This window comes from Scardinius erythrophthalmus (genome assembly GCF_964197995.2).
Source record: "Scardinius erythrophthalmus genome assembly, chromosome: 6".
Classification (NCBI taxonomy): domain Eukaryota; kingdom Metazoa; phylum Chordata; class Actinopteri; order Cypriniformes; family Leuciscidae; genus Scardinius; species Scardinius erythrophthalmus.
The window spans coordinates 1,622,689-1,650,338 of record NC_138226.1 but is presented as its reverse complement, the minus strand read 5'-3'; the positions used below and the strand labels follow the sequence as shown (position 1 = coordinate 1,650,338).

The 27,650-nt window shown below is 42.2% G+C and overlaps 1 protein-coding gene across 4 annotated transcripts in view; it reads left to right on the top strand.

Moving 5' to 3' along the window:
- Nucleotides 1-1,842: 1,842 nt before the first annotated feature.
- LOC308692479 (uncharacterized protein) overlaps nucleotides 1,843-27,650 on the top strand; it is a 35,864-nt gene continuing 10,056 nt past the window's right edge. For 2 of the 4 annotated variants that reach the window (XM_081368526.1, XM_081368525.1), the window contains exons 1-11: nucleotides 1,843-2,041; nucleotides 4,287-4,316; nucleotides 4,580-4,621; nucleotides 8,335-8,382; nucleotides 18,853-18,921; nucleotides 20,544-20,576; nucleotides 20,744-20,785; nucleotides 22,677-22,727; nucleotides 24,215-24,241; nucleotides 24,375-24,416; nucleotides 26,116-26,271. In XM_081368526.1, coding sequence (XP_081224652.1) covers nucleotides 1,978-2,041; nucleotides 4,287-4,316; nucleotides 4,580-4,621; nucleotides 8,335-8,382; nucleotides 18,853-18,921; nucleotides 20,544-20,576; nucleotides 20,744-20,785; nucleotides 22,677-22,727; nucleotides 24,215-24,241; nucleotides 24,375-24,416; nucleotides 26,116-26,271 — 604 coding nt within the window. In that variant the 5' untranslated portion in view covers nucleotides 1,843-1,977. The remainder of the gene's footprint in view (nucleotides 2,042-4,286; nucleotides 4,317-4,579; nucleotides 4,622-8,334; nucleotides 8,383-18,852; nucleotides 18,922-20,543; nucleotides 20,577-20,743; nucleotides 20,786-22,676; nucleotides 22,728-24,214; nucleotides 24,242-24,374; nucleotides 24,417-26,115; nucleotides 26,272-27,650) is intronic. The other 2 variants (XM_081368527.1, XM_081368528.1) reach the window with 2 other exon arrangements.

The window sequence follows — 27,650 nt, the reverse complement described above, 5'->3', positions numbered from 1 at the left end:
TCTACAATTGATTTATTAGTAAGAATTCAAATTAGAGAGCTCTACAATTCAATTCTTAATACCATAGGTCCCGATTCCATGGTCGAGCACCCACATTAGAGAGATCTCTAATTTAATTCTTACTGGTAAAAATGCAATTATGACAAGTAACTCTTGGAACATTTTAATACATTTTTAACATTTTAATCCTATAATGCCCTTTTCACAAGATGTAAAATAAACCTCACTCATCTGATCTCAATAGGCACTCTAGCGTCTGTCGCTAGAGCGTCTATTGAGATCAGAGGAGTGAGGTTTTACGCTAGAGCGCCTATTGAGATCAGAAGAGTGAGGTTTTATGCTAGAGCGTCTATTGAGATCAGAGGAGTGAGGTTTTATGCTAGAGCGCCTATTGAGATCAGAGGAGTGAGGTTTTACGCTAGAGCGTCTATTGAGATCAGAGGAGTGAGGTTTTATGCTAGAGCGTCTATTGAGATCAGAGGAGTGAGGTTTTATGCTAGAGCGCCTATTGAGATCAGAGGAGTGAGGTTTACTCGCACAGCAACTAGATACTAAATCGCGTTCCCAGGGGTGGGGTTTATGTAAGTTTTAGAGTTTGTGATGTCACTAACCCGAGAGGAAGCTCTGTTGCCTTTTTCACCTTTGTTGCCATTGGCTTTTGGGTTGCTTAGTTGGGTACATTAAAATTAACATTTTATTTAATATTTAACAATAATATTGATCTGCCTGCATTGACACCATTATATGAGAACTGAACTGAGCTGGACGATGACATCACGGTTTTCTCCAGATCGGCTATATATATATATATATATATATATATATATATATATATATATATATATATATAATGAACTAAATTAATAACTTTTTACAACAAAAATGAGACCTCTCTAAACTTAAGGCTGGACTGTGACGCTATTTTCTTCTGGAAACAAACTTTGTTGCATTGTTTATACATTATAAAGCTGCTTTGAAACAATCTATTGTAGCTAAAAAGCGCTAAATAAATAAATGTGACTTGACTTGACTAGTCCTACCAGCCGTTTGTTGTAGTCCTTAAAAAGCGATTTCTGTCAAAGAAAATCTCCCTTTGCTTTGAACTTTGAGCGTTAACTTTGCAGATGTTGTTTATGCTCAAACAGCAACATTACACACTAACTAAAGTTAGAAAAGTCAAATCATAATCAACCACCCCTTAAGCTACGGCTTGCCACACTGTTCGCCCGCTGGGTGGCTCAAGTTCAATAGTAATAGGTTTCCTAATCGTTGCGAAGGAACTTCCCCAGAGCAATGAAACGAATGAATGGAGCTGTGTCTTAAACCTAGAGGCATGGGTGGGTTTTTAGCAAGCAGAAAGCCAAAACCGATGCCTAGGTAGACAGCTCACTGGGTTTTAAAACAGCTTCATTCATTCGTTCGTTTCGTTGTTCCTTCGCATCGTTCAGGAAACGGTTATCGAGACGCGCTGTTTCGCGGGTTCGGGTGTGTGTTGCACGGCAAAGGGCAAATGGCTTTCTGTGCATGTAACACATGGCTGAATTGTTTATGCATGTCAAGAAACACCGCTATGAATTTAAATGAGGTTTCTAAAGGGAAACGAGACAGATGGATCAATAACCTCTCTCAGAAACGCCATCCACTGCGCTATGACTAGATATCATGCTTTTGTTGAAGCTAATGTCATGATATGATACAGATACAGGAGGGGGAGGAGGGGATCCTCGTGCATCCTCCGTGCATGAGACTTTACTGAGTCAAACCTGCAATTGGATCCTGCACAAGTCAATCCCACATGTGGGTGGGCATTAGATTCAGAGCTGCACACCCAGGAAAGTTTGTACAACAAAAGGTTGTCGGAAAGTTGCACACCAACCACATGCGTGCGAACACGAAGTGTACTACGAAAATCTACACGCGTTAAAAGCATTAAGATTCGTTTGAGACCTCATTCAGCTCAGTTTCATTCAAGCCACAATGATGTCATACGTGTGGATTTTCGTCCTTGGAAGTTTAATCGTGACTGGAGTAAAGATGCAAGGTAAGGAACAGTTTTGCCAGAGAGAGAGAGAAAAAAACTTTCTTTCACGTTTTAATGAAAAGTAGCCTACCAAAGTTTGCTAACACTTTATTGTGCAGTGTCATTGTTACATGTTACATATAGTTACTATATTAATAACTATAAATTATGCATTATTAAACCAAACCCTAATTCTAACCATATAATAAGTACATGTAGTTAATATTACTCAGTACTTAAATGTATAATTACAGTGTAACAAAGACACCTTAAAATAAAGTGTAACCCTAAGTTTCTTTGTTTTCTGCCTCCATGTTTGTTTAGTGTGTATTTATGAAATATACATGTATTGTATAAATTAATACATATCACAAAGAGAGAGTCCTAGATGAAATGGGAAGCATGCATGTCTTTGTTTAGTAGAGTGAGTCTAGATCAGCTCCAAGATCACGTGTTTGGCACAAAATGACTATTAATATACATATATATGAGTGTAAATTCAAGCATTATGAGTTATGGGTTATTGATCACTAAAATAAGACCCTGTGAGAATGACTTGTTAGACATGCTGAAGCTGTTGAGTCTTACCCAGCTCTTTGTACATTGTGTTCTTGACTAACAGCTTTGGCTGCTCAGTCTCTCAATGACTTCATCCATGTACAACACTTCTGAAATATTCACAGGATGGAACCAAATGTTTAGGATCAGGAGGAACGACTTTTAAAAAAGGCCATTAAAAATCGGAATATTGGGGAAACATGTTCCTTCTTAATGTCTATGGCGATTTACGGGGGTGCAAATATGTGAAATTTCATCCAGATGTAGACGGGAGACACGCATTTAGTTCAACGTTGTAAATTGAGAAAGACTGAGGTGTAGTCCCAGAAATTCAATCTAGTCCCAGATGTAGACACACCCTACACGGAAAACGCATTGGAGTTACGAAAGGGATGCTTTTGATTCACCCGAGGGAGTTTGCGTGCCTCTCTCTCCCCCCAACACACAGCAATATCTAATGCATTCATTCCCACAGCCTTGGATTTTTTATTTTGTGAGGGCGACCGTCTTTGTTCACTGGCTCCTGTGTGTGTTTGTGTGGACAGGTGTGTCTCCATCCTCCTCGTACTCACAGGGTAAACTTCTTTTGTCTCTTAATCTGACAACTGTGCCAAAAACCTCAAAGAGCGGCGGTTGAAATTAAAAGCTTGAGGAAAGTAAATCACATAAGTGTGGTGAAGTCATAAGCAATTGTGGAAATACAAGCAGGATTTCTCTTGAATCGAAAGATGGTGGATCTGCGTCATTTTTTAATCCCAAAAGCGTGAAGTTCATGTGTGAGTTCCCTAATAAAACAAAGCCACTGACAGATTACACAATCTACATTTGCATTTAAACTGAAGCTGTGTCTGGCTCAGTCAAAGATCATTTTAAACCACATCTCGTCATTAGTAGCAGACTTATTCCTCATTACATTTTAGAATAATAGTTATTTTGATATCAAAATTGTGATCATGTTATGACTAATAACCAAATGGCACATTTTAAACTCCTTTGTCTGTAACATAAATGAAAAATAAAGCAATAACTACTAAAAGCAGTTGTTTTGTGCATCATAACATTTAAATGTACAGTACGAATAAGAGATTTAGATTGATAAAGATGTTATTACTAACACTATTATTTGTAATATCTGTCCAATTTTCACTATTAACTACGACTTTTGACTCAATAAACTTAAAATTACTGTTTATTAATAGTTAGTAAGGTAGTTGTTAAGTTTAGGTATTGGGTGATTAAGGGATGTAGATGTAGATCATGCATAATAAGGCATTAATATGTGCTTTATAAGTACTAATAAACAGCCAATATGCATGATAATAAGCAACTATATTTAATAGTGAGAATTGGACCCTAAACTAAAGTGTCACCCAGTTAATATTATTGAATGAACTTGAGCTTACATGAAATATAGTTGTACTTTTATTAACTAATGTTAACCAAGATACTGTAATGTATTGATCATTGTTAGTTATTGATGATATTAATATTGTGATGGGATTGTATTGTAAAGTGTAAAGTCTATATGCAATAACAGGCGAATTTGTGCATCGCAATATCGTGAAAAATGAAAGCTTAAATTAACTCAGTGTGACCAAATGTATGATTAGTGGTGTAAATGAACCAGTTTTTACTGGATTTATTAGTTGTTTGGGAATGCTAGGTTCAATCGAATGTTATATAACGCTGTTTTTTGTCTGTTTTTCAGATGATGGAGTGGAAGGTGATGAGAACGGCGGTAAGTTTCGATCATATGCTCTAATAACTGCCAAAGCTGTTTAGCGAACACACCCTTCTCCAGAAAACTTCCTCTGCTCTCTGCCAAAGCAATAAAAAGCAGAATTGGCAAGATTTTACAGCTCTAACGTCAGGTTTATTTCACAGTTCCTCATAAGAACAGTGTGTTTATTCAAGTGAACCTTTTGACGTTGTTCAATATATCACCTGGCACACAATAAAGGTGATAAATATGGGTTGCTAATTTACCTATCTCACACTCAGAGTCTCCGCCGGATGACCTTGCTGAGACCGTTCCTGATGAAGGTGATGATAACAAGATTCATATCTCTGAATAATACAATTCACAGCTGTGCTTCTCAACTGGTAACCTGGAGGAATGATGCCAAAAACACAATTAATCAACAGATGATATTAGAATTATCAGCTTTAAAAAGTGGAAACCCTTCAAATGTCCTTCTTGGTTGTTGACGTCAAAGACTGAATTGGAAGTCGAATTAAATAGATGTCAATGTACACAGACAGCCCTCATGCCTAAAAACCAGCAGCTAAATGAAAAACAAAAGAAAATTTGACGTAGGTGAAATGAGATACGGGTTTGTTATTGTCGCTACTTGATACCCAGCAAAACAAATCTGGGGTCCTGAGGCGAAACCAGTTGAGAACCACCGATCGACATCATATAACTAAAAGAGTGAGATCTCTTTTTATTTGCGAGTGTGATTGAGTTTACGGGAACGTCTCTGTCGCATTTCGTTCGTGTTGTTGAAAGGATAATGCTTCCTATAGATGCCCATTCTGTTGAAGTGCAGATGTTGGACAAAATAACACTTTAATACACTTTTGTACTGTAATATCTCGGACCTAACAAGGATCTTGGTCCATTCTTTGCTGTTTCTTACAGATGTATTTTGATATTGCACCATTCTGCTGGAAGAAAAGTATTCTAATATAAAAGTTGCACGAAAAAAAAAATATATATATATAATTTTTTTTTAACGGCTTCAACTGAAATAATGTTCAACACTGAGTTATAGGAACTTCATAATTTGTAGCATAAACACATTTATTTTTTACATTTAAATTAAATAATTCAATCCAGTCCTGTTTGTACACGACTGGATTGAATTATTTAATTTAAATGTAAAAAAATGTGTTTATGCTACAAATTATGAAGTTCCTTTATATTATTATCAAGAGAATTTAATCAAGTTAATTATTTATTTTTTAAACTTGCACTACCAGTCAAAAGTTTAATGTTTATGAAAGAGTCTCTTCTGCTCACCAAAGCTGCATTTATTTGATCAAAATACAGTAAAAATTGTGAAATATTATTACAATGTAAATCAGCTGTTTTCTGATTTGACACATGATCCTTCAGAAATCATTCTAATATGATGATTTGCATATTTTTTTGTGGAAACCACGTGATTCATTAATATTCAATAGTTTGGGGTTCATGAATTGATATTGATTTAAATTGATAAAGTGACAGTAAAGACATTTATAATGTTCCAAAAGATTATATTTCAAATAAATGCTGAACTTTCTATTCATCTAAGAATCCTGGAAAATAAAATGCATCACAATTTCCACACAAATATGAAACTGTTTTCAACACTGATAATAATCATAAATGTTTCTTGATCATCAGATCCTCATATTAGAGTGATTCCTGAAGGATCATGTGACACTGAAGACTGGAGTAATGATGCTGAACATTCAGCTTTGATCACAGGAATAAATTACACTTTACTGTATATTCACATAGAGAACAGATGATTTACATTATAATAATATTTCACAAATTTACTGTATTTATGATCCAATTAATGCAGTCTTGGTGAGCAGAAGAGACTCCTTCATGAACATATATATTTTTTAATGATTCCAAACTTATTTACAACACAGATGTACTCTTGCTCTCTTGACGCACACACACACACACACACACACACACACGCACTATTAAGACTCCTCAGATCCTTCAGTCATTACGCAGAACAGTTTACACAGCGTCCTGTAAAACGGCCTCATGTTCTCAAGCAATGGATACGATCAGATGACGTTCTCGAGACGTGTGCCCATATCATTAATGATTCCCCACCATTTCTAACCGTTGGCAGACATTTCTGGCTTTCTCCAAATATAAACCACTGACCAGGTTTTGTGCTCTGGAACGCCCTGTTCTAAACTTCATCTTTGTTCAGAGCATGAAGTGGACTTTTTGTCGTGAAGCTCTCAAAGGCACCGATTCAGAGTTGTTGTTTGGTTTTTTTAGTAACTAGTGAAGTAACTGTCTTTCTTCCACCAGCATTTCTTTCTAATGCTGTAATGACTAACGGGCCTGTTCTTCGACTCATGCTCTGAAAACACATATTAAAAGTGTTTAGAGCGAAATACACACTGACGATCAACATGAACACCTGCATTTTAGATATATTTACTCAGAGTTTAAAGGGATAGTTTACATCAAAAGACACCTTCATTTGGGGATCTGTGATCAGGGCTAACTAAAAATGAAAACCTTTAATGCGTTTTGGCCGTTTAGTTAAATGACAAAAGCGTTTTTGGGGCCTGAAAATGCGAATTATTGAAAATGGGTTTCAAAGTGTATGTTTTTGAAAACGATACCTTTATAGTCTCCCTGTAAACTACAAAAACAAGAATTTGTTAAAGCGGTGACGTCATGTACATGTGTGTTACATGTTAAGTCATATTTACAAAGTGACATCGCCATCTACTGGCCTGACAACAGCATTTTTTACAGCATTTTTAGTTGTTTGCGCAGATTTGAGGATTGTTTTGACAACGTTATCATCTGAAGTTATTAACTAGAAACAAGAAACTGAACTAAAATGATTAAAAATAATTTTCGGTAATTAAAATAAAGCTGAAATAAAATATAACAATAACATTTAACAAAAAAAAATTTGTAGAAATGTTGAAGCGCTAAAATGGAAATAAATGAAAATTAAAACTGAACTAAAACTATTAAAAGTCGTTTTCATTAAAAAAAAGCTGAAATAAAATATAACTATTAAATTAAAAATGAGAAATTTTGCTTAGAACTAAAGTTACTAACTATAAAAAAAACTAAAACTGAACTAAAACTAAGTCAGTAATTAAGATAAAGCTGAAATCAAATATAACGATTAAATTAAACAAAAATGAGTAATGTTGCCTACTAACTGAAATAAGTTGAAGTTGAAGAAGTACAGTCGCTAAATGGAAATAAATAAAAACTAAACTGAACCAAAACTATTAAAAATCATTGTTAGTAATAAGCTGAAATAAAATTAAACAAAAATAAGAAATGTTGCAGAAAAGTTGAATCACTAAAATGACTAACGGTCTGGAAATAAAAAGGAAAACTGAACAAAAACTATTAAAAGTTTCATGAATTAAAATAAGAAAATTGAGAGGAAGATTATCAGTGAAGAGCGACACAAAAACATAATTTCACTGTATTAAAGCTTATGATCAATAAGTTATGACAACATATGTTTTTACAACTCATCGAAATGCGATTTCCAACTTTTTTACAAATCATACAAGATTCAACTCATATTTAAGTTAGTTTAATCTAATTTAAGTTGAAATGACTTAAACATCCAACTTGACTGTGCTTAAAAATTGAAGGCAGCAACTTTTACTACAGAGTTGAGTTTAAAAGACTTGCTTTTTTGATCATGAAAGTGTAGGAAACAACATGAGAACGAGTAAATAAGCATTTAAGATTATTAATTATTCTATCCACTTTTTTCAGTGATGTTTCCTTGTAATGATGTTTGTGATGGTAAATGTCTTCAGCTCTTATTGTATTAATATTAATATTAAGCTAGTGTCATTAGATATTGGTAATGAACGGCTCTTGTGAACGTGATACGGGGGGGGGGGGGGGCTTTGAACAGGTTTGTTCTTGATAAACTCACCGGCTGAATGTTTCTAATCTTACGCTAGAAACTCAGAACTGTCCTGACATGTAACATATGGATTATATATATATATATTTGCAGACAACACACCCACGGAAGAGTTAGCGCCTGCTTCAGACGACGGAGCGCGTGAGTATCTGATTTATCGTCACCTGTGCGTTTGAGGAAAGATGAGCCAAAGGTTGTGTTTCGCTCGAGGCGCGAGTGAGACACCACGTGTTAAAGTATGAAAACCAATGATGTCACTGAAAAAATATATGATCAATAAGTTATGACAACATATTGCTTTAACTCATCAAAATAAGTAAAGCAGTTTTCATCTTTTTTTTAAAAATAAGTTATACAAGATTCAACTCATTTTTGATGATGTCAGTTTAATGTAATTTAAGTTGAAATGACTTAAACATCCAAGTTGATTGCACTTAAAAATTTAAGGCAGCAACTTTACACTGTAAAAATATGAGTTCAATGAAATAAAAAATTTGAGTTAATACAATAAAGGAGATTGGTTTAATAAATAGAAACTCCAAATATTATGTTATCTGAACCACATTAACTTAAAAAAGGAAGTTTGCCTTATGCTAGGTTTAGATTACACGATTTCTTTGTCTGTTAGGATAGTCACTGTGTCAGATTAGCCGATTTTGACTCCTAGAATCTTGTGTCATGGACAAGAAACATGTCAGACTACGGGCGTGTCTAGGATAAGCCCTGCCTCCCCTGAGAAATGATCTGTCCATCTGATGATAAATTAGAAAATAAAAATGTTTGCTATTTTTTCGCTAATTCTGACCTAAGGTGATGTCTTGTGTTCTGCTTCAGATCAAGGTTCATAATGGGACCGTTGGGTATTTATGGAATGGACCACTGGATGAAAATAGGGGAGGGTCATGTCTTTTTATTCTTTGTTGAGGGGAGGGTCATCTAACTTTTGTACTCATGAAAACAGCAACATTTCAAAGTGGCTTGTTTTGTGCATATTTGTCCATGGCTAGCAGACGGGTCTGATGGGTCTCTACTGAAATGGCCACCATAACAGTGGAGTGTGATGAAAGCAGAGGTTAACGCCTGTTTCACACATAGGCCGACTCCATGTGCAGTGTGTATGCGGTGCAGGAGCAGCTCACGCTATAGTGCTTTCACATATGCTGCGTTTGCAGTGTGTAAACCACGGCTGTACCACACACACACACACTCACTATTTTTAGTTCAAATCCAGAAGTTATCAGCAGCTTTTATTAAAAACAAAAGTTGTGTCAGCATTGCGATTCTCTTTGTACACATATACACTCTTTAATAGACGTATTCACGTTTAAACACAATTTAAACAACGTATCATTCAATGCATTACTTATTTATAGATTTATATATTAAGTTGCTCAAGCAATTGGTAAAAATATTTAAACATGTACTAATATTAAAATCGCAAACATTTTAAATTAAAACTTAAAATTGACAAAAACAGCCGACTCTCGTGCCTTTTGTTTTGCATTTAAGTTTTAATACAATAAATCTTGCATGTCACAAAGAAGTTAAGAACTTGTTTTTCCACCTCCACGAATGAGACGAGTGTTGTTCATTATGTCGCCTTGTTAAATTGTAGTTCCCTTTCAGTCGCTCACGTTCGACGTAACGTCGACGTGACGACGTAATTGGGATCACTTCAGGGAGCCCTATCAACTTCGAGTGTCTACAGAACGAGCCAATGAACGTTGGCGTGCGTGAATCGCGTCACGCGCCCCGCCCCGCCGCGCGGGTATAAACAGGAAGCGGGCGCACGCACACATTGTCTTTTCACTTCGGAGCCGAGCTTTCGTGAGACTTCTGTCTACAAAGAGATTCAGCCCTTGAAGACTTCAAAGAGATCTACTCTCTGCCTACAGTGTTGGTGTGACGGCGCGATCAGCGGTGGCCGCGAGCATTGCAGCTCACAAACTGCTGTTTTCACAGCACTATTGTTCTGTGTTTGTGTGTGTGTGTGTGTCGGTTCGGTGGGCGTTTCCTTGTGTGTTTATTCACACCGCGGCTACCCCTGGGTGCCTCAGCACTGAGAGAGTATTTTTTCAACCTTTTTTATTTTTACTAAAAGAGCAACACAAGCGTGACCCTGCGTCTTTTTCAAGATGTCATTCCGCTTGTGCGTTTCTGGATGCCGTCGTTCCCTGGCGCCAGCAGATGGCCACAGCAGTTGCCTCTCGTGTTTGGGCATTCAACACGCTGAGGCAGCTTTTGTGGATAGTTCATGTTCCCATTGCGGGAATATGACTATCGCAGCGCTTAGATCGAGACTCGCTTACCTCAAGGGAGGTGCAGTCCCCTCGCCTATGCCCCGATCTAGTGTCTATTCTGCCCCGCAGAATAGACCTACTTCGGTGCATGACCAGGGTGATCTGAGGATTACCGTGAGGGCTTCCCCGTCGAGTCATCCTCCGCGGGCCCCTCACGCCTCACAAGCGCTGTCGCCATTGGGGCTCCTTAGTGAACGTCTTGGTCCTTCTCCGGAACGGCCAACCGTTTCCTTTGGGGCTCCGGCTGATGACCAGATGTCGATCGCAGCATCGGAGGGGGAGCTGTCCTCTGGAAATGACGACTCGGCTGCGTTGCCCCCCTCGGGGTGTGTAGCGTTGTCCGAGCCGGATCCAGAATGGACTGCTATGCTTTCCCGGGCCGCCGAGAAGGTCGGGCTTGCGTGGAATCCTCCACCACGTCCCGAACCTTCTCGGTTGGACGATTGGTTTCTCGGGGCGGGCCGTGCTGGTTCTCAGTGCGCCGCCCCGGTACCTTTCTTTCCGGAAGTGCATGAGGAGCTTTCTAGGACGTGGAAGGCACCGTATAGTGCCCGAAGCCGTTCTAGTGGCTCCTCACCCCTCGCCACCCTCGACGGCGGGGCAGCTAAGGGGTATGTGGATATCCCCCCGGTGGAGCGGGCCGTCGCGATGCAGCTGTGTCCGGCGTCCGCTTCCTCTTGGCGGGGTAATCCACGCCTCCCGTCCAAGGCCTGTAAGTTTTCGTCCGGTCTAACGGCGAAGGCTTACAAGGCCTGTGGACAGGCTGCTTCCGCCCTCCATGCCATGGCGCTCTTGCAGGTCCACCAGGCCCAGGCGCTCATGGACATGAACGAGGGTGGTTCTGACCCAGAGCTCCTCCGGGAGCTCCGTGTGGCAACCGACCTCGCCCTCCGGGCGACGAAGGAAACCGCACGTTCTGTCGGTCAGGCGATGTCCACCTTGGTGGTCCAGGAGCGCCACCTTTGGCTCAACCTGGCGGATATGAGGGACACCGATAAATATCGGTTCCTGGATGCCCCTCTTTCCCAGGTTGGGTTGTTCGGCGACGCGGTCGAGAGCTTTGCCCAACAGTTCTCGGCCGCACAGAAGCAGACGGAGGCCATCCGGCACATCCTGCCCCGGCGGACCGCTGCTGCTCCCACCCGTCCGCCGGCCGCAGACCCTCCGTCTACTCGTCGCCGAGGTCGGCCTTCTGCGGCGTCCTCCGCTCCCGCTAAGCCCCAGCAGCAGCAGCAACCATCCAGGCCTCAGCGCGGAGCAAGCCGTAGGAAGCCGACCCCGCCCGTCCAGGCCGCTGCCAAACCAGGAGGCAAGCGACGGTGCAAACGACCCTGAGACGGGCGGCCCGGAGGTGGATCAAGTTGCTCTTCAGGAGATGGCGAAGGCGCCACTCCTTCCCCCGGTGGAGGGCCGGGCGGAGAATCTTTTGTTTCCTTTTCTTTTTGTTCCGCCACTGACCCACGGGTCAGTGGTACCCACATTTTCAAAAAAAGAGCAATTTCTGAAACCTCTGGGCCCCAAGAGGGCGCGCTTGGCAGTCGACGACGCTGCCATGCCTTGTCACTCCCGAGCCCCTCTTTCATCGCCAGTGAGCAGCAGTGGCTGTGTTCCGGACGTGCTCTCGCCTCCTCACACTCACTCTGCCCTTCGACGGAAGCAGGTATGTGCTGCACCACACACTCAGACCCCACTTCGGGCCGCTGTGCCGTCCGAGTCGGGTCCCTGCATTCCGCCGCGCTGCCCCACCCCGGGTACGTCTGTGGTGCCGTTAGTCCCGCTTGCTCGGTCTCTGGGAGCCTGGTTAACGCTTCCCAGCCCGTCTCGCTGGCTCATCCGTACCATCAGACTCGGCTATGCGATTCAGTTCGCCCGGCGCCCCCCTGCTTTCAAGGGCATCCTGTTCACCCGTGTTCTGGCGGACAATGCCCCTGTGCTCAGGGCAGAGATCGCAGTCCTACTGGCGAAGGACGCGATCGAGCCGGTCCCTCCAGCCGATATGAAGACCGGCTTCTACAGCCCGTACTTCATTGTACCCAAGAAAGGTGGTGGGTTACGACCAATCTTGGACCTGCGCGTCCTGAACCGGTCCCTTCACAGGCTACCATTCAAGATGCTTACGCAGAAACGCATTTTCAAATGCATCCGTCCCCAAGATTGGTTTGCAGCGATCGACCTGAAGGACGCGTACTTTCATGTCTCGATTCTCCCTCGACACAGACCGTTTCTCCGCTTTGCGTTCGAGGGACGGGCATATCAGTACAAGGTCTTACCCTTCGGGCTGGCCCTGTCGCCCCGCGTCTTCACGAAAGTCGCGGAGGCGGCCATTGCTCCCATGTGCGAGCGTGGTGTTCGCATCCTCAACTACCTCGACGACTGGCTGATTCTGGCCCAGTCGAGAGAGCAGTTGTGCGAACACAGGGACATGGTGCTCAGTCACCTCAGCCACCTAGGGCTTCGGGTCAACTGGGAAAAGAGCAAACTCACCCCCGGGCAGAGGATCTCTTTTCTTGGTATGGAGTTGGACTCGATCAACATGACAGCGCGCCTCACCGAGGCCCGTGTCCAGTCAGTGTTGAACTGCGTGAGCACGCTCAGACGCAGAACAGCGGCACCACTGAAACTGTTTCAGAGGCTCCTGGGGCATATGGCATCTGCAGCCGCGGTTACGCCGCTCGGATTGCTTCATATGAGGCCGCTCCAACACTGGCTCCACGATCGAGTCCCGAGATGGGCGTGGCAGAGCGGCTCGTGCCGGGTCCAAGTGACTCCGCACTGTCGCCAAACTCTCAGCTTGTGGTCGGACCCTTCCTTCCTGCGGGCAGGTGTTCCCCTGGAACAAGTGTCCAGGCACTCTGTGGTCTCCACGGATGCCTCTACCACCGGCTGGGGGGCCACGTACAACGGGCATGCAGCTTCAGGTCTGTGGACGGGGCCTCAACTGCATTGGCACATCAACTGCCTCGAGTTGTTAGCAGTACGTCTTGCACTGAGCCGTTTCAAAACGCTGCTACTAGGCAAGCACGTACTGGTCCGTACGGACAGCACTGCGACCGTTGCGTACATCAACCGCCAAGGTGGTCTACGTTCCCGCCGCATGTCACAACTCGCCCGCCATCTCCTCCTCTGGAGTCAGAAGCATCTGAGGTCGCTTCCTGCCATTTACATTCCGGGCCTGCTCAACCGTGCAGCCGACGAGCTCTCACGGCAGCAGGTGCTACCGGGAGAATGGCGACTCCATCCCCAGGTGGTCCAGCTGATTTTCAGGCGCTTCGGGACCGCTCAGGTAGATCTGTTTGGACCGCTCAGGTAGATCTCCCGGACACGTCTCATTGCCAGTCGTTCTATTCTCTGACCGAGGGGACCCTCGGCACGGATGCTCTGGCACACAGCTGGCCCCGGGGCCTTCGCAAGTATGCGTTTCCCCCAGTGAGCCTTCTTGCACAGACCTTGTGCAAAGTCAGGGAGGACGAGGAGCAGGTCTTGTTAGTTGCGCCGTATTGGCCCAACCGGACCTGGTTCCCGGAACTAGTGCTCCTCGCGACAGCCCCTCCCTGGCCCATTCCTCTGAGAGAAGACCTGCTCTCTCAGAGACGGGGCACCTTATGGCACCCGCGTCCAGACCTCTGGAAACTCCATGTCTGGTCCCTGGACGGGACGCGGAGGTTCTAGGTGACCTACCCCCTGCGGTAGTTGACACCATCACTTCCGCTAGAGCCCCCTCTACGAGGCGCCTCTATGCATTGAAGTGGAACCTGTTCGTTGACTGGTGCTCCTCTCACAAGGAGAACCCCCGATCTTGCTCGATCAGAGCCGTGCTTTCCTTCCTGCAAGAAGGGCTGGAGCGAAGGCTGTCTCCCTCCACCCTTAAAGTGTATGTTGCCGCTATTGCCGCACATCACGATGCTGTTGATGGTAAGTCTTTGGGAAAGCATGACCTGATCGTCAGGTTCCTGAGGGGAGCGAGGAGACTGAATCCTCCTCGCCCACTCTCTATACCCTCTTGGGACTTGTCTCTGGTCCTTTCGGCACTTCAGAGACCACCCTTTGAGCCTCTGCAATCAGCTGAGTTAAAAATTCTGTCCTGTAAGACAGTACTCCTGGTTGCATTGGCCTCTATCAAGAGGGTAGGGGACCTGCATGCATTTTCGGTCGACGAATCGTGCCTAGAATTCGGCCCGGATAACTCTCACGTCATCCTGAGACCCCGGCCCGGATACGTGCCCAAGGTTCCTACCACTCCCTTCCGGGACCAGGTAGTGAACCTGCAAGCGCTGCCTTCGGAGGAGGCAGACCCAGCCCTGGCTTTTCTCTGTCCCGTTCGCGCTCTGCGTCTGTACGTGGACAGAACGCAAAGCCTCAGGACCTCAGATCAGCTCTTCGTCTGTTACGGAGGCCAGCAGAAAGGGAAGGCTGTCTCCAAGCAGAGGATGGCCCACTGGATAGTGGATGCCATCGCCTTGGCTTACGAAGCCCAAGGCGTGCCCTGCCCGCCTGGGTTGAAAGCCCACTCCACTAGGAGTGTCGCTTCTTCCTGGGCGCTGGCTCACGGCGCCTCGCTGACAGACATCTGTAGAGCTGCGGGCTGGGCGACACCTAACACGTTCGCTAGGTTTTATAGCTTACGTGTTGAGCCGGTTTCTTCCTGTGTGCTCGCTTCTACTAGCCGGTAACACCGAAGTTCCCGCTCTAGTGTCGGCTTGCTGCGCCACTCCCTTCCTAGGAACGGATACGTGCGCTTTTTACTCCAGTCGAGTTCCCCATTGGCGAACCCTGTGAGTTCCTCCGCACCCCTTCGGCAGTCGGACGTTGCGGAGCGTCCGACGCCAGGCCTAGTGCTCGTATGCTTGTGTAACTTGTGCTAGGCTGGGTTCCATATGTGGTGATCCCTGCGGCGATCCCATATGTGTATTCTTCCACGACCAGTTCCCTGCGGTGAGCCCGTGTCTTCCCTTGGCAGAGTCTGCTCTGCCGTCACTGTCCGGTGTGTCTCCCCCTTCGGGTGGAGCCACCCCAGTGACATTCCATATGTCGCACTGCCCCTTCGGCCAGTCCATATGTGTATTCTCCACATGTTACCTCCCTTCGGGCAGGATGTGGCTCCGCAGCGTTCTTTCCCCTGGAGAGGTACGCTTTCCCAGTGTTATCCAAGAGTTCCGCTGTGTGGGGTATAATGGAACAGCAGTTGAACTCCCTATACGCAGATCTTCCGCCCCAGCAGTTGGGGGTCTGAGAGTCTTGCGTAGGGCGCTGGATGTGGCAGCAACCGTGGCGTTTTCCATGGGATCCCAATTACTTCGTCACGACGACGTTACGTCGAACGTGAGCGACTGAAAGGGAACGTCTCGGTTACTGATGTAACCCTCGTTCCCTGAAGGAGGGAACGGGAGACGTAACGTCCCGTCGCCACCGTTGCTGACCATCGCTGCATGGCCGTCACAAATCTCGGCTCCTCAGCGAAAAACAATGTGTGCGTGCGCCCGCTTCCTGTTTATACCCGCGCGGCGGGGCGGGGCGCGTGACGCGATTCACGCACGCCAACGTTCATTGGCTCGTTCTGTAGACACTCGAAGTTGATAGGGCTCCCTGAAGTGATCCCAATTACGTCGTCACGTCGACGTTACGTCTCCCGTTCCCTCCTTCAGGGAACGAGGGTTACATCAGTAACCGAGACGTTTTCCTTGCTTTACCCCGGTCTTAAAGTAAAAAGATGACTGTGAAAAATAGTAGTATTTGATTAAATACATTTATCTAAGTCTATTTTGACTATATATCTTAAAACTCCTCCGGTAGTCCCTTAAATAAAAAATGAACAGTCCCTAACCAGAACGTTAATTAAAAAATTTTAGCCTATTGCTTTTCTTATGGATCTTATAAGAGGCTACAAGTATTGCTCCTAACTGGAGAATTTACTTGAAACTCCTAAAAATAATGGAGTTATCGCACACTCACTCGCACACTCTCACTCGCACACTCTCACTCGCACACTCTCACTCACACACTCACTCGCACACTCTCACTCACACACTCACTCGCACACTCTCACTCGCACACTCTCACTCGCACACTCACTCACACACTCTCACACGCACACTCACTCGCACACTCTCACTCGCACACTCTCACTCACACACTCACTCGCACACTCTCACTCGCACACTCACTCGCACACTCTCACTCGCACACTCACTCACACACTCTCACTCGCACACTCACTCACACACTCTCACACGCACACTCACTCGCACACTCTCACTCGCACACTCTCACACGCACACTCACTCGCACACTCTCACTCGCACACTCTCACTCACACACTCACTCGCACACTCTCACTCGCACACTCTCACTCGCACACTCTCACTCGCACACTCTCACTCGCACACTCTCACTCACACACTCACTCGCACACTCTCACTCACACACTCACTCGCACACTCTCACTCGCACACTCACTCGCACACTCTCACTCGCACACTCACTCACACACTCTCACTCGCACACTCTCACTCGCACACTCTCACTCGCACACTCTCACTCGCACACTCTCACTCACACACTCACTCGCACACTCTCACTCACACACTCACTCGCACACTCTCACTCACACACTCACTCGCACACTCTCACTCACACACTCACTCGCACACTCTCACTCGCACACTCACTCGCACACTCTCACTCGCACACTCACTCACACACTCTCACACGCACACTCACTCGCACACTCTCACTCGCACACTCTCACTCGCACTCACTCACTCGCACACTCACTCACTCGCACACTCTCACTCGCACAGTCTCACTCGCACACTCTCACTCGCACACTCTCACTCGCACACTCTCACTCACACACTCTCACTCGCACACTCACACTCTCACTCGCACACTCTCACTCGCACACTCTCACTCGCACTCTCACTCGCACACTCTCACTCGCACACTCACTCACTCGCACACTCACTCACTCGCACACTCTCACTCGCACACTCTCACTCGCACACTCTCACTCGCACACTCTCACTCGCACACTCTCACTCACACACTCTCACTCGCACACTCTCACTCGCACTCACACTCTCACTCTCACTCGCACACTCTCACTCGCACTCACACTCTCACTCTCACTCGCACACTCTCACTCGCACAGTCTCACTCGCACACTCTCACTCGCACACTCTCACTCGCACACTCACTCACTCGCACACTCTCGCTCTCACACTCGCACACTCTCACTCGCACACTCTCACTCGCACACTCACTCTCTCACACTCACTCACTCGCACACTCTCACTCGCACACTCTCACTCGCACACTCACTCACTCGCACACTCTCACTCACACACTCTCACTCGCACACTCTCACTCGCACACTCACTCACTCGCACACTCACTCGCACACTCACTCACTCGCACACTCTCACTCGCACACTCACTCACTCGCACATTCACTCACTCGCACACTCTCACTCGCACACTCTCACTCGCACACTCACTCACTCGCACACTCACTCACTCGCACACTCTCACTCGCACACTCACTCGCACACTCACTCACTCGCACACTCTCACACTCTCACTCGCACACTCGCACACTCTCACTCGCACACTCTCACTCGCGCACACTCACTCGCGCACACTCAACTCGCACACTCACTCGCACACTCACTCATTTGTACACATACATACACACACTCACACACACACACTCACTCGCACACACACTTACTCACTCACTAACTCACTCACTCACACACACACATAAACACACACACACACACACACACACACACTCACTCACTCACTCACGTTCACTCACACACATACACACACACACACTCACTCACTCACTCGCGTGAACACACACATACTCACTCACTCGCACACACACACACACACACACACACACACACACACACACACACTCACTCACTCACTCACTCGCGTGAACACACACATACTCACTCACTCACTCACTCACTCACTCGCACACACACACACACACACACACACTCACTCACTCTTAACGGAACCCGTCGTGGAGGGCCGAAAAAAATAAATATGATAGTCTTTTTTTCACAAAAATGGGCTAAAATCGTGTAATCTGAACCAGGCATTAAACATTTGAGTTCACTGAAATAAAAAATTTTAGTTAATAAAATTCGAGAAACTCGAAATAATGTTATCAGAACCACATTAATTATCTAAGTTGAATTGACAAAAGATAAAAAGTTGTGATTATAAATCATGAAAATATATATTTTATACAATATATATATATATATATATTCTGATTGTGATTGTTATTGTGAAGTTACAGACGCTGAACCTCCAACTAAAGAAACAGAGGATAAAGTTGTGGATGAAGCCACAGATCCTACAGGTACACACACACACACACACACACACACACACACACACACACACACACACACACACACACACACACACACACACACACACACACACACACACACACTCTACAGTGATTTTACCATTAATAAGAGGTGTAGCTAAACTAAAACACACTGTTGTTGTGCAAATGAGCCGGAACACATTAAGGGTTTTCTGTGAGAACGGTGCGTGTTAGCGGCCACTTCGTTAATAACTTATGATCGTTGTGACGAAAGTGAATCAATCAAAGCTAACTTTATCTGGACAATAACTTTATTCTAGATCTGCTGTAACGCCTGAACACTCTCTGTTACTGTAATCTCCTGTTATCACTGTAAAGCTGCTGTGAAACTCTATATTGTTAAAGCGCTGTATAAATGAAGGAGACTTGACTTGATTTAAAACTAGTGCTGTCAGCGCTTTCTCTTTTGTCTTGTCCCACTTGAATGGTTTAAAAGCATTTGCATGAATAAGAGCCGGATCATATAATGTAACGAACAAATAATCAACATTCAAGCAGGAAAACATGTTTTATTAGAGCCCGAAAACAACATCAAGACTTTGTAAAAGGGCATAAAAGGTCCTCTTTAAAAGTTGTTTCCATAAAACTGAAATAAAATAAAATATAAATATTAGATTAAAAACTTCACGTGGCTTTCAAAAATGATCAAATGTGGCTTTCAATCAAATGAATGTAAATTATTTTAGTTTGATAATGATAATTTTGTATTTTTAAGGGATTTTATGATACTAAATTATATTTATGCAGTAGTTATAATCCATTTATTCACTTTTTGAGCATAGACCTGAACATTTCCAGCTTAAACTCTCATAGATATTTAAAGCTTTGGATCACAGACTGAAGTTTGGTCTCTTTGGAAAGAAGAAACTAGGCAGATGAAAAAAGGTAAAAAATGTGAACTTAAAAAAGTGATAGAATTTCACTTTTACTGTTATAAAAAATAGACAAAAATACTATTTTTAATTTTATATATATTTTAATATTATATATATTTTCCTAAACAAGTTGTACTCTAAAAATATGAGAAATCAAATCCATAAATCTAAACAAGCTGTGTTCCAAATTTGAGGTTGATATCTCAAAAAATGAGCTTTCAGTGAGATGTTGTTTGGCCAAACGCTTCCACTAGACGAAATTCGTTTCCCATTCATTTCATTTTTGACCGTAAGGAGCAAAAGTGTGACTATTTTTTCAGGACCATTTACCTTTTCGATTCATGTCCATGATTTTTATGTGTGTGTTCACATAGAAGTGCCAAAACTAAGTTTTGTACCAATTCCATTGAAGTTTTGTTTTGAAAAATAGAAAGATAAAAAACGAATACAATGACAAACACAAACAACATTACAAAAAAATTAAGGTAAAATTAAAATGAAAACTAAAATTATATAAAAAAAGCTAATTGGCTTAATGCAGTATGCAGTTTGATAAAAGACTACAATGATTAATAATAATCAGAATATTCTGCCAGGTAATATAGTCTGTCAGTCAATGCATTCATACAGAATGCATATTCATCAGCATCATAGAGTCGGTATAATGATACACCTTGAAATATTGTGATTTATTGTCTTTTGTGTTGTTAATAGAGACTGAAGCTGAGGAGACAAAGCCTGATCCAGGTACAAGTTTCCAGTCTCAACACACTTGAACAACGCCTGAACAAAACTAAATCAACATCATCCAGATCTGCCATGTTTGAAGGTTTTCACCTCGTGTGTGTGTGTGTGTGTGTGTGTGTGTGTGTGTGTGTGTGTGTGTGTGTGTGTGTGTGTGTGTGTTTTCCCAGATGTTGCTGAGGACGAGCAGCCAGCGACAGAAAAACCAGCAGGTAAATATCACTGAAATAAAGACACAAATAACAGACGATAACAAGGAGATATAATATAATACAACATGAATATTAAAATCAGTCATAGAGAACCTGGATATACAGCAGTGGCCAAAAGTGATGTTTGTTTTTAATGACACTATGGGCCCTATCTCGCACCCAGCGCAATTGACTTTGTACATGACGCATGTGTCATTCCTATTTCGCACCCGCGCACAGCGGACTCTTCCCTCCACAGACGCACGTCGGTAAATTAGGGAATGAACTTGCGCTCCCGGCGGCGGTTCATCGAAAAGAGGAGGCGTGATCCGGCGCAAACGTTCCCTGGTGCTATTTTGCAGTTTCAGAAAACAATTCCTCCTCAGACCAGGAGAAACCTCGTCTAAAGTCAGTGGCGCGTTGCGGATGTTATTCAGAGGCTATTTTAAGGGCGCATGCTTGGCCATAATGTAGCGTGAGCACAACGCACACACACTTTGCTTCTCTCATCTACACACAAGCAGCAGTTTTCATTTTTAGAAAACCATACATTATTACAAGGAACAATATTAACACACGAGGGAAATCATTGTGGTGTCCATGAAGATGTGAAAAATAGGCATAAATCTAGCTTACACATTTACCCAAATGATCATACGCCTGTTTAACCGAAGCTAATCTGGGTGTGTTTCTCCATCCCCAATGTCACTTCTCTGTGTTTTACGGCCCTGACGAGAGCGTCGGTCTCCTCGGCTGTGAACCGCTCCTGGCAAATCCGCCGTTATAATAGCAATCCGCCATGGAACAAGCGCGCCTGCTCTTAAAGGGAATGTGAGATGACGCTCTGATTGGTTTATTTCACGTTACGCCCAAACCACACCTATGAGTAATGAAGCTCTTCAGACCAACACATTTTAGATTTGCGTCGGGCGCAAGAGTCATTTATCCCGCCGGTATAATAGCAACAGCGCCCGAGACCCGCCCACAGTCACTTGCGTTTCGTGCTTGATACTTGCGTTTCAGACCGTTAAAATAGGGCCCTCTAAGTTCAATGAAACCATCCAAATTTGAGGGAAATATTTTATATTTTTAAATATTGTAAATATGAAGACAGAACAAAACACTAAACTTAGTTAAGGTGTTTATCTGACAAAATTATTTGGCAAAAAAAGTCAAACTTCAGCTACAGGTTTGATTTTAGTATGCAAAAAAAAAAAAAAAACACACATTGATTACAACATAATCAGTTATTAATATTTCGTTGGTTATCTTGTTTTTGCATGTGTTCATAATTTCTTTGAATGACAGTCTGGCCAGAAATTATGTTGCACAATTCGTCATGTTTCATAGCGTTATTATCACTAATAAAACATCGAATGCAACACAACTACACAATATGACTACAAAATCTTTAATAATATTTGAATGAAGGGTGAAGATGTGAACTTTTCTAAGCATCACTTTTGGACACTAATGTATTAGAAAATTATAAAAGGGCCTGTAAGAATCATGAACAAAATCAAGGAAATCTAGTTATGCTCAGCCTTATAATATATTCCATCGCTAGAAGTTGCTCTTTCCGTATAAGAGGATTTTTAAACTATCCTGTAATCATGAAGGACTGGAAAAGTCATAGAAATTCATCGGGCCTGTAATAATAATGTGGTTTTGACTATTACATTTTTTGCCGTTTCGGTAAGAGTCAGGATAGCCGAGATGTAGTGAAAAAACAGATGCAATGTTTAATATGTTGCTCGTGAAACACTAAACACAATAACAGTGAGTCGGACAATCATCCCGTTCACACATTCCTCCAGGATTGATGTTATCAAATTAAGTGATGCTATAGCCACACATATTTCAAATATACAAACATCATCATATGCATCTGACTCATATTTCCCTGACTTAGCTTCATCAGCTGAAGAGGAACCTGTTGAAGGAGAAGCTCCTATTGAAGCAGGTAGAAACACGACACTTCTGTCCACATGTCTTTCCACCAGCTCTGCTCAAAGTGTGTGTGTTTGTGACACTTGTGGCGAGTGCTTTGGCAGTCCAGCTTTGTGGCATTCTCAAATTGCTTTCCCAAAAAGCTATCTGGGACATTTTTCTTCCCAAACTCATCCTTATTTAGTTTTTTTTTTTTTTTTCCCCAAGCTTATAATAGTGGGGTGCTCTTTTTTTTCTTTTTTATGTTTTTTTTTTCAAATATTCACGTTCATATAGTGTGTAATAGAGCTGTTTATGAATGTAAAAGCTCTGCAAAGTTTTAACGATCAAAGTGCACAACAAATAAAGTTATTGTGTCCTAATTCGATTCTGAACTGCAGAAACGAGTCGTCAGCAATTCCAGTTTTTTTTTTGTTTTTTTTTGTTACATTCTTTATGTAACAATGTAACAGATTTGCATGAAGGTCTTCATTGGCTGTCGTTGAACGATGTCTACTTAGCTCCGCCCTTAAACACCAGTTGTATCTGAGACTGGAAGAGTTTGAATCGTGTTGTTCAAAGACGCTGTTTCTCTGCTGCCAAAGCAAATCCACTTTGACGATATTGATACGATAAAACCCACGCCATCGTCTGTAGCGGTCGACCAATCACAACAGACTGTGGCGTCTGACCAATCAGAGCAGAGCATCTCTCAGAAAGGCGGGGTTTAGAGACTGAATCTTTGATCGAACTGTTTCAGACACTGAGAAATGAGCTGATGCTGCTAAATATGAGAAAATTTGGATGCATGTAAATCAATTGTAGGAAACTCCAAAACAAAATTAGGAACCTTTAAAATAGCATAAACAGGGCTGAAATATTATGTTTTTATGTTGGCAATTCATATTTGTCTACAAAATTAATTTCTAAAGAATTTACATCAATGAAAATATAAATTCTGTCAAGTGTGCACGCAAAAAATATTCAATCCTAAATTTAAGATTTATGTTTTTGAATTGCATATAACATTTTCTTGTGTTTAACAATCGAATAAATGTAATGTGATGCATATTTGTCAGTCATAGATAAATGAAACTGGTTATATTTCTGCGATTATTCTAAACGTGTTTTAAATATGCAATAACCAGATATATTTATAATCAATACATCCAATTTCTTTCAACCTCATACTGAATATTGTTTGTTCCACAACTAGTCGTATTCATACCTTTTAACTGAATAATATGTTTTCACAACGAACAGATGTATGCTGAATCTAAGCCATTTGAATACATGCATTTTGAAAATATGATTATTTACATCAAATCAAATAGATGCAAATAAATAATAAACTTTTTTTAGTGCAACTTCATTTATGCATGACATTAAGTTTTTAGTATGTGTTAACGGTGTAATGCAAATGGATGGACATTTTATATGCAATTCAAAGCCTAAAATATTTTTTGAGTGCGACTTAAAAAACATATTGTACTGATCATTGTTTTTTTCTTTGTTGTACAGTAGATAAATCCGACGCATCTGAAACAGGTTGGCAGAAAGTTTATATTATGTTCTTGCACGTACTGTACTGAATTTGTAAACTGCTGTTTTAAGATTATTTTAAAAGTTAAAATTATTTTAAGTTTACAGACGTTGAATACTCGCTTGCTTTGGTTTTCAGAAGCTGATCCGCCGACAGATGAGACTGACGTTACTGAACAAGGTTTCATTTATTCTTTTATCACTCAGTTTGGTCTTATCTTCTTTATCTCACAGTTTGATCTTTTCAAAGCCACAAGTTGACGTCATATATAAACTTTGCTTTGTTTTTGTTACATAGAAACAAAAGATTTTAATGAACAACTTTTGATAGCCACAGTTAAACTATAACAGAGTCATCGCATTACTGTAATGTTATATAAATGGTTACATAAATGTCTGATTTCATTAAAGAAGTTCTTATACACATGCACTGCAAAAAATGATGTTCTTCCTCAGTGTTTCTGTCTTGTTTTCCAGCACAAAAATATCTAAACATTCTTAAATCAAGAAACATTTACTGGAGAAGCAATATGACTGAAGATATTAAGACTTGTTTTCTGTCTAGAGTTTGGTTTGCAGATTAGTCTTAAAAAGACGGTTATCCTTGCCCAACCTGCAACCCTAAATCCTACAGTATACATTAACAACACATGTCTATCTGTAGTAGACAAATTCACCTACCTGGGTTCCACAGTATCAAACAACAATAACCTTGACGCAAAGCACATTGAGCAAGCGTGTCTGGCACAACAAGAACCTCTCATTGCTCCTCAAAGTCCGTGTATACCATGCATGTGTACTTAAGCACCTTACTATATGCAAGTGAGACATGGTTTCATTTATTCTTTTATCTGGACTGGGCATGTTTATCGAATGAATGACACCCGCCTCCCAAAAATCTTGCTATATGGCGAGCTTGCAAATGCCCCCCCGCAAATATGGTCACCCCCATCTACGTTTTAAAGACGTCATAAAGAGGGATCTTGAGGCCTTCTCCATCAACCTGGACAACTGGGAGGCACTTGCAAATGACAGACCCAACTGGTGCGCAGCAATTAACAACAGCCACAGGGACTCTCAGGAGGCCTACAAGTCATTTCTGGAAGAGAGACACTCAAAACGGGAAGCAGTTCGTCGCACTCGACATGGACGGCCATAGTAGTAGTAGTACGGCGGGTCCACAACGCGTGTACACTCTGCTTATTACACACACAGGGACGCACAGCGGCACACAAACATGCCAAATATTAACATTAAAAGGATTACAATGTAAAAGATTATTATTGTGTGCTTAAAGATATGGTGAATCCGGCTTGTCCTGTAGATGTTCTGCTTGCGCACTTTGACCTCGCGCACGAGCAGATCCGTTTGCGCTCTGGAGACGCGTTCGGTCTTTCCACTATCAGATTCCGTCATGTAAATAGCGAATCCGCCATGGCGCGCAACTGGCATTTAAAGGGAATGGGAGATGAGACTCTGATTGGTTTAACGCATGTAAATCCCAAAACACACCCATTACTCATTAAGAGAACAGAGACGACCCTTTTAGACCAGCGCCGGGAGCGCCGACCATTTATCCCGTCGTTAAACTAGCAGAAGTGGATTCGGACGCCGTAAGTTAACTTGCGCCCTGCGCTTTAGACCATGTGCTTAGATCATTAAAATAGGGCCCCTAATATCTTAATTTATTTAGCTTTTCCAGAAAATGTATCTTGATTTAAGAATGTTTAGATATTTGTACTGGAAAACAAGACAGAAACATGAAGTAAGAAAAGCATTTATTGCAGTGAACATGTTTTCCCATCTTGATCATCACAGATCTTTGACTTGTTCGCTGGTTTAGACTACATCTGAAAAGAACATTTGTTTCTCTTTGTCAGAAATCACGCCAGAAGAAGCTACAGGTGAAGTAGAAGAACAACCAACGCCAGAGAGTCCAGACCAAGAGGAACCAGACCAAGAGGAACCGGACCAAGAGGAACCGGACCAAAAGAATCCAGACCAAGAGAAACCGGACCAAGAAGAACCAGATCAAGGTAACAAGGAAATGTCATAAACATGCATTTTTAAGAATATTTCCTCTCTGAATGCTTTTGTGTGTGAGAGAGAATGCTGGAAATGATAAAAAATAGGCGTGAGGATTCAATCAGCTCTTTGTAAAATGAATTGACATTCCTCAGGTTCATGGATCTGTTACAAAACCTAGTGTGTTGCCTACTTTAAGGCATCATAATAAGATATCACATTTTGACCAGATTCAAAGGCAGAATCACATCTATCCTTCGAAACTGAACTGAAATCAAATCAATATTAAAATTATTGTAAGAACCCAATCTAATTAGAAATAGATACAGTGTTGTGTGTTTTGTATTTTTATGGAAACTTGTTTCTGCCACGGAATAAAAAAGGTAATTGCGACTTTTTATCTCAGATATAATGCAATTGTGTGAAAAAAGTCACGAGTTGTGAGATAAAAAGTCACAATTACCTTTTTTTACTTTTTTATTCAAACAAAACAAATATCTTTCGTCATTTTGCTTGTATCTTGATTTAAGAATGTTTTGATATTTGCGCTGGAAAATGAGACAGAAATACTGAGGAAGAACATCACTGTTTGCAGTGTGATGATGATAACGCAGCAACATGTGAATGCCAAACTAATAATATTACTTGTGCTGAGGGCTGTTTTGTAAGAGTCACTTTTTATGGAGAATATAACAAAATCACTCACTTATGAGCTTCTGATTATGCTGCATTAGGCGATGGACTGGAAGGTTTTTGACGCGGAGGGGTTTCCAGTGTCCAGTCAGTCAAATGAGTTTGTTTCTCTCTGCAACTGAAACACATGCAAACATGGTCAATTTAACACTTATTACAGAAACTTTGATTAGATACTGGGTAAATCTCATGAACTTTATAAAAACAATAATTTAACAACAAACATTAACAAACAACAACAAATATTAACAGCAGTACAACAAATTCTACCATAATGTTAAAATACTTAAAAATTGAAATAATATGTAGTTTTTTCATTACATTTATGAGAATTTTGAGGGTAAAATGTGCTTAATTGTCATGAAAATAATGCCACAGTATAAATATTGGGTCACATGTCACCCCATAATAAAAATATATATATATATATATATGAAATGTAAAAATATATATTTAGCATAAAAAAATTGCAACATTATTTTAATGACAATTAAGCACATACATTCTCAAACTGTAATGCAATGAAAAAAAAACACATTTATTTAAATTTTAAAGTATTTTTACTTATGGTAGTATTTGTTGTACTGCCGCTAATGTTTGTTGATTTAAAATAATTAATGAGAATAATAGGAATAATAAATATAATAATTGGAATTAAAAACACAAAGTACATATTACAGTAATGAGAATTTGGTTG